General features: G+C 44.4%; 1 protein-coding gene across 1 annotated transcript in view; it reads left to right on the top strand.

The window, feature by feature from the left end:
* The first annotated feature begins 1,576 nt into the window (after positions 1-1,576).
* Positions 1,577-8,054, top strand: part of aadac (arylacetamide deacetylase) — a 68,480-nt gene continuing 62,002 nt past the window's right edge. The window contains exon 1 of the mRNA XM_041215203.1: positions 1,577-1,940. Coding sequence (XP_041071137.1) covers positions 1,803-1,940 — 138 coding nt within the window. The 5' untranslated portion in view covers positions 1,577-1,802. The remainder of the gene's footprint in view (positions 1,941-8,054) is intronic.

Raw genomic sequence — 8,054 nt, 5'->3', positions numbered from 1 at the left:
CCATCCACACAGAATTTATAGTAATTACAAATGTTTTAATTAACTTGTTACATTCAGTTGCTTGGTAATACAGAACTTGAATATTACTGAGAAGACAGACATGTTGTCAAAGCTTTTTGTCTTGCACTTATCAGGCTAAATGCAAGAGTGGCAAATTTCAAATGATCACAGCAATTTATAACAAACAATAAAAGGATGCTGGAAAAACTCAGCAGGTCTGGCAGCATTGGCGGAGAAGAACAACGTTGACGTTTCGAGTCCTCATGACCCTTCAACAGAACTGAGTAAAAATAGGAGAGGGGTGAAATATAAGCTGGTTTAAGGTGGGGGGAGAGAAGTGGCCAGGGTGGGGTGGGGTGGGGTGGGGGGGGGGGGAGGTGGCGGTGGTTGTAGGGACAAGCAAGCAGTGATAGGAGCAGATGATCAAAAGATATCACAGACAAAAGAACAAAGAGGTGTTGCAGGTAGTGATATTATCTAAAAGAATGTGCTAATTAAAAATGGATGGCAGGCCACGCAAGGTACAGCTCTGGTGGGGGTGAGGTAAAATAAGACTAACAGGGCATAAAAGGTATAGATTTAAAAATAATGGAAATAGGTGGGAAAAGAAAAATCTATATAAATTATTGGAAAAAAACAAAAGGGAGGGGGAAGAAACAGGAACGGGGCGGGGATGGGGGAGGGAGTTCAGGATCTAAAGTTGTTAAATACAATATTCAGTCTAGCCTTCCGGACTAACAACCAATCAATGATCAGCCAAGCAACCAGACTCATTCACACTGGCTAGAAGCGATATACATTCATAGCAAACTATGCAAATTATCTGCAAACAAAAGGAATATGTTCAAGCCTAGTGCATTTTTTGAACTATCTGGGAGCTTGGCGAGCCTACACTTCTCGGCTAATTGTTTTAACTCTAAAAGAGTTACACTTCTCGGCTGCTTTCTCCATGGCAACCCCTCCGGTCAGAGTTGACATGCCAACCAATCAGCCCCTTTTCACGCTGCCATATAAAAATGGTTGTGATCATTTGAAATTTGGCTTTCTTGTGTTTGTCCTGACCGGCGCAGGACGGGAAAGCTTCGGTGACGTGTCTCTCTCAGCCAACAAAAAAAAAGTATTACATTGTGTACTTTCCAGCAGCCCAGAGCGGACTGTGTCCACACTTGCAGGAGATCTCTGAGTATGTGTCAGTCTGTGAAACAGGGCTGTGGAGGTGGGGATCCTTACCCAGGAAATGCCTTAAATTTTGTCTCACTATTCGCGGGATGCCAGTGAGTGCATAAACTGAGAGCCCCACTGAGGAGTGGTTCGACAGCTTGCACCTCCCCACCCACCCACCCACCTACCTACCCACCACCTCGGGGCACATTAAAGTTGCTTCTAAGAGTCAGCACTGATAATTTCGCTTTCGTAAGGCAGGTGTGTATTCCGATCGGGCCCCGCAGCCGGGGACGCCTTTCTGCCCATTGCGGGACGCTATGAAAGCCAGATAAAGTAACAATGGATCGCTCCAGGGCTCATATCAACAGCTGAATAATACAATCAGCTGATATTAACACGTGCTGTCATATCTGTTGGACACACACACACACACACACACCAAAAATCGACCTGAAACTTTGTCACGTCTTGCGGCAGCTCGACCAGCAGAAATCCCGCAGACAGCCGGAGTACTGATTCGATTTATCCTCCCACTCCCACCACCTTCCCCTCGACCCTCTAATTTTTGGGGACCGGTTGGTCGAGAGCAACGCGTCGCCGGGGCGGAAGCCAAGAGAGGGAGAGAGCCGCCGGTGGAGATGGGAACCAAGCTAATAGTGTTGGCGATAGTCAGCACGTTGCTGGCGTACTATGTGTATATCCCACTGCCGGAGGCTGTGGACGAGAGATTGAAGTTGATGCTGGTGGATGCTTGTTTCCGAAGTTTGGAACACCTGGTAGGTGCCAAGATCCCGCAAGATAGAGAGAGAGAGAGAGAGAGAATGTTCCTGCATACAAACACGCTATGCCCTGCTATCGCCCGTCTCTCCCCCACCCCCTGTAACGACTGCCTGATCTGCGCTTCGCGGTGCGAGAGAGGCTGTGAGTAAACGGCTGGGATTCTCCTCAGATTGGGATACCCAGATTAACTAACACATGGGTGATGTGGCAAGACACGGTCGCAGCTCAGGGTAAAGTGAAAATAAAGCCTGAAAGTACCGGACCAGTAGCACCGAGATTGGAAAGACTTGCCTTTAAAAAAACCCCAGAAACAATTCCTACAGCGGATGCCCTGGGACAATGTTACCGCTTGCGATCTGCTTATATTCTCGTGATTGTCCCTAAGCGGTGTAGTGTCCCTTCATTTGTTATTTTGAAAAGCAATCTAATGGCATTATTATATATCTTTTTAAAACAAACTGATGCAAAGTACCGAGTTTATACTGGTGGTGTGGGATGTGTTTTTAAGTTTAATAGATCGGTATTTTAATTTATGTATGTCCAGAAATGTTTGGAGGTGAACGCTTCGTGTGTTCGGAACATACCTGAATATGGCCAAGCGACATCCTGTCCGCAATCTTTAGCGGTGTGTTATTAATTTCAAATGTGTTAGCGCCTTGCACTTGATTAACAAGCGCAGAAATGCTCTGTAAGTGTGTCAAGCACCTGCCTCTAAACATCTGCGAGGGTCATTCCACTTGCTGCACTTTCCCCAAACTCGATTGCAGCAAATTGACCTGCTTATTGCTTCCTTTCACTCGGAAGCAGGTGACTGACTCTCATATGGACCTGCTGCTTATTTTGCCTTCAGATCTTGCGCAATCGGGCGTGACTATGTGGCCTAGAAGATTATAAAAACAAAAAAAAACACTGCGGATGCTGGAAATCCAAAACAAAAAACAGAATTACCTGGAAAAACTCAGCATGTCTGGCAAGCATCGGCCGTTCTGCGGAAGGGTCATGAGGACTCGAAACGTCAACTCTTTTCTCCTCCGCTGATGCTGCCAGACCTGCTGAGTTTTTCCAGGTAATTCTGTTTTTTGTTTTGTTTTGGCCTAGAAGATTGCCTGATTTGGGTCGTAGGTGACTTGCCTAAGTGCACCGCAAATATCTTCGATCTTACGCGAACATCAGTCACACCGCCCTCCACCTCCCCCACCTACTGCCCAACCCGAATCCATCTCCGCCCATCATTCTGACACTGGCTGTAAGAGTCTCACATTCAAATTGGTTGCAATCGCGCTGGCACCGAAATTTTCCATAAATTAGCAGCAAGGCAGGTCTTGGCAGTAATAGAAGCAAAAGGTGCTGGAAAAACTCAGCGGGGCCGGCAGCATCGGAAGCCGGAGAAGGGTCATATTGGACTCGAAACGTCAACCCTGTTTCTCTCTCCGCAGATGCTGCCAGACCTGCTGAGTTTTTCCAGCGCTTATTTTTATTTCAGAGTTCCAGCACCTGCAGTATTTTACGTCGATTTAGATGTCAGCAGCCGCTCAGTTGGTGGCATACAGGTCTCTTAGGCAAGAAGGCTATGGGTTCATGGACCCATTCCAAGGACTTAACCAGAAAAAATTAATACAGTTCCAGTGTAGTACTGAGAGTGTTACTGGTCAGAAACACCATCATAGGGATGAGACTTTAAAACAAGACCCTCTCAGGTGATGATTCGATGAACACTATATGGAAGAGAAGCAGGAGAGTTATCCTGGTCCAACACTTATTCCTCCATCAACATCACAAAAAAACCAGATCTGATCATTATCTTATCTTATTGCAGTTTGTAAGAGTTTGCCAGGTGCAATTTGGCTACTGTGTTTTCCACATTACAACAGTCACTGTCAACATCCTGGGGGTGACCGTTGACTGGAAACTGAACTGGACTAACCATATAAATACTGTGGCTACAAGAGCAGGTCAGAGGCTAGGAATCCTGCAGTGAGTAACTCACCACCTGACTCCTCAAAGCCTGTCCACCATCTACAAGGCCCAAGTCAGGAATATGATGAAATACTCCCCACTTACCTGGATGAGTGGAGCTCTAACAACACTCGAGGAGCTTGACAAAGCAGCTGACTTGATTGGCACCCCATTCACTACCTTAAACATTCACTCCCTCCACTAATGCACAGTGGCAGCAGTGTGTGTACCATCTGCAAGATGCACTGCAGCAACTCACCAAAGGTCCTTCGACAGCACCTTCCAAACCCGCAACCACTATCACCTAGCAGATGCATGGGAATGCCACAAGCCACACACCACCTGACTTGCAGCTATATTGACATTCCTTCACTCTTACTGGGTCAAAATCCTGGAACTCCCTCCCTAACAGCACTGTGGATGTACCTACACCACATGGACTGCAGAGGTTCAAGAAGGCAGCTCACCACCACCTTTTCTAGGGCAATGAATGCTGGTGTCATGCCCACATCCTATGAATGGAAAAAAAAACCACTTCAAAAAAGGCAGTCCATTCACTCGAAAACACTTTGAAACATCCTGTTGTCATGAGAGGTGATGTGTAAATACAAGCCTTTGTTGTTCAGCTTGGTGGAGATTTGCAGCACTTGAGCTGTTGGGGATACAATACATTCCACAGATATCACTGAGAGACCAATTGGTATCTGCAGCCTTTGTTGTAAGAAAGGAAGGGATTTGAATTTGTATAGTGCTTTTCACATCATTTTAAAAATAATCACAGCAATTCGTCATTGTTGCAAAATGTTTTGGTCCAGCCATTATGAAAGGCTCACATATAATTGCAAGTCCTTCCTTTTTTGTACTGTAGGGAAACAGCTGCCAACATGTGCACAGCAAGGTCTCACACACAACAATGAGGACAGTGACTGGTTAATCTGTTGCTGATGTTGGATGAGAGATTTCATCATAAATTACATACTGCAGTCTCTGGAGTGGGGCTTGAACATATGACCCAGTAGGCAACAGTAGTACTGCTGAGCCACATAAAGTGCTGCCAAAGTCATTTTGAAACAGATGCGATAAATTTCTACACTGCTATAATGATGTGCAACTCGCATCACTCACAAATCAAAGACAAAGAGAGTAGAGCTTTGTACTTGTGTTCAAAGACATTGATGTTATCCAGCTTATCAGCCTCTGAGTGGCAGCAACATTTCTAATGTTTGAAAAAAAACAAGTGAACTGCTTTCACTTATTGATGAAAGGCTTCACTTTACATGGATTTGCATTTAGGTTGTCTTGTATGTCCAGACAAACAATAACTGAAAAAGGAACCAAAAATGAATTTAATCCAGTGTAATGTCAAAAGGTGCCTCACAGCAGTGTTTTTTTTTTTAAAAAGGTGACACTGAGCCATATAAAAAGATATTAGGACAGAAGAGAGGTTTTAAAGGAGGAGAGTGAAGCAGAGAGGATGAGCCAGGGAATTTTGGAGTTTGGTGCCTAGCCAGCAGAAGACATGGCTGCAAATGGTGGGGCGATAGATATCGGGGATGCACAAGAGGTCTGAATTGGAGGAATGCAGAGACTGCAGAGGGTTGTAGAACTGGAGGAGGTTTCAGAGATAGGAAGAAGGTGAGGTTATGGGGCACTCTTAATGTCCTTAAATTCTATCCTCTAAACTGCCAGTGTCTTAACCACCGCACCCCCCAGGTATTGTTCACCTATCACTCCTGTACCCAGTAAAGCAATGTCTTAATTTTCAAATTCTCAACCTTGTTTTCAAAGCTCTCCATGGCCTCACAACCACCCCCCCCCCCGCCTCCCCCCCACCCCAAACCCAACCTCAACCTCTATAACCTCCTCCAGCCTTGCAACCCTCCGAGATATCTGCACTCCTCTAATTTTGGCCTCTTGAGCATCCCAATTTTAATCACTCCACTGTTGATTGCCGTGCCTTCAGTTGCTTAGGCACAAAGCTCTGGAATTCCCTCCCTAAACCTCTGTGATTCTCTACTTCACTTTCCTCCTTTAAGATGTTCCTTTAAAACCTACTTCCTCTACTAAGCCTTTGATCATTTGACTTAGTAGTTCCGTATTTAGCTTGGGGCCATATATTGTGAAGTACTTTAGGATGTTTTATTACCACAAAGGTGCTATATAAATATGAGTTGTTATTGTAACAAAAGAATCAGACCAGGTTGTAAGCCAGTGAACAAAGGGGTGATGGATGAACTGCACTTGTAGTGGAGTTTTGGATGAACTGAAATTTATGGAGGTTGCAAGGTAGGCAGCTGGCGAGGAGATGATTGGGATAACCCAGTATTTTCTTTATTCCTTCATGGGATTTGGGTGTCCACCATTGAGGTTATTCATCAAGTTGAATATAAATTCAGCAAGACTGTACTCCAGTTCCACTGTGTACATTCGAGTTGTGTGCATTGCAGAAGTTGGCCGCATTACTGAAAATTATAGAAAATTGCATTTTAAAAGTTCAGTAGCTTTAGGGTATTGGCTTACGTGGGATCTACAGTACAGAAACAGGCCATTTTGCTTAACCTGTCCATGCATGTGTTCATGATGCACTCAAGCCTCCTCTCTCCTCTCCTCATCTAAATTATTGTAACCCTCTATTCTGTTTTCTCTGATTTGCTCGTCAACCTTCTCCTTAAGTACATCTACACTATTCTCTTCAACCACTCCCTATGTTAGCGAGTTCCACATTCTTGCCACTCTTTGGGTAAAGATGTTTCTTATTGGATTTCTTGGTGACTATCCTATATTGCTCGCCTCAAGTTATGCTCTTCCCCACAAGAGGAAAAATATCCACCCTATCAAAACTTATCATAATTTTAAAGACATCTAGTTGGCCACCCAGTCAGCCTTTTTTCAAGAGAAAAGAGACCCAGCCTGTCAGTCTTTGCTGATTATGTTTACCTATACATTTCTGGTATCATTCTTGCAAATCTTTCCTGCGCTCTCTCCAGTGCCTCTCTATCCTCTTTACAATATGAGGGCCAACACTGCGCACAGTACTCTGAGTGGTGTAACCAAGGTTCGATACAGGTTCAGCATAACTCCCTTACTTTTCATTTCTATAAGTTTAGCAAGTTTGTGTTGTGTGAAGCTGTGAGGACCACCAGTTAGCATGTGCATTTTTACTTATTCATTCTTAAGGTACTGTATTCTGGGCACCAGAGCATCAATTCCTTGGAGGATATTTACTAGAACAATATCCAGAATGCAGAACTTACCTGAAGAGCTGTTTGATGAAACTAGAGAAGCTATAGTTCTTCTCCTGAAATTAAGGCTATTGATAAGATAGCTAGGGACAGAATTGGGAGGAGCGTCTGTAACCAGAGGACATGGATTTAAAACACTTAACAAAAAAAAAGCCAAGGGGAAGATAAGGAATTTTTTTATGAAGTGAGTTTTATGATCTGGAATGCAGTGCCCGAAAGGTAGCAGATTCAGTGGCAACCATCTACTTAAAAAGGATACAGTTACAGATTAATGAAAAAAGAGGGAAGCGGGATCATCTATTCATTCATTGGATGTGATAAGATCAGCATTTATTGTCCATCTCTAATTGCCTTTGAAGGTGATGAGCTGTCTTCTTGAACCGCAGCCGTCCATCTGGTGTAAGTATGCCCACAGTGCTGTTGGGATGAGAGTTCCAGGATTTTTACTTTTTATTCTTCTTCTTTATTTCATGGGATGTGGGCATTGTTGGCAAGGCCAGCATTGGTTTCCCATCCCTAATTGCCCCTGAACTGAGTGGCTTGCTCACCATTGCAAAGGGCACTTAAGAGTCAGTCACATTGCTGGAGTCACATGTAGGCCAGACCAGGTAAAGACAGCGGATTTCCTTCCCTAAAGGGCAATAATGAACCAGATAGGTTTTTACACCAATCAATGATGACTGTCTTTGTCACCACCGCTGAGACTAGCTTTATATTCCAGTTTTTAAAAAAAATAACTGAATTCTACCTGCTGTGGAGGGATTTGAATCTATGCCCCCAGAGCATTAGCCCAGGGCTCTGGATTACTAGTTTAGTGATATTAGCACTATATCACCATCTCTCTCCCTGCGCTTCCACCCTTTTACCCTGCCTCCACCACCCCCCCACCCCCCCCAACAATTCCAGGATTTT

Source organism: Carcharodon carcharias, chromosome 2, assembly GCF_017639515.1.
Source record: "Carcharodon carcharias isolate sCarCar2 chromosome 2, sCarCar2.pri, whole genome shotgun sequence".
NCBI lineage: Eukaryota > Metazoa > Chordata > Chondrichthyes > Lamniformes > Lamnidae > Carcharodon > Carcharodon carcharias.
The sequence above is the reverse complement of the archived record's forward strand: the minus strand, read 5'-3'. Positions and strand labels throughout refer to the sequence as shown.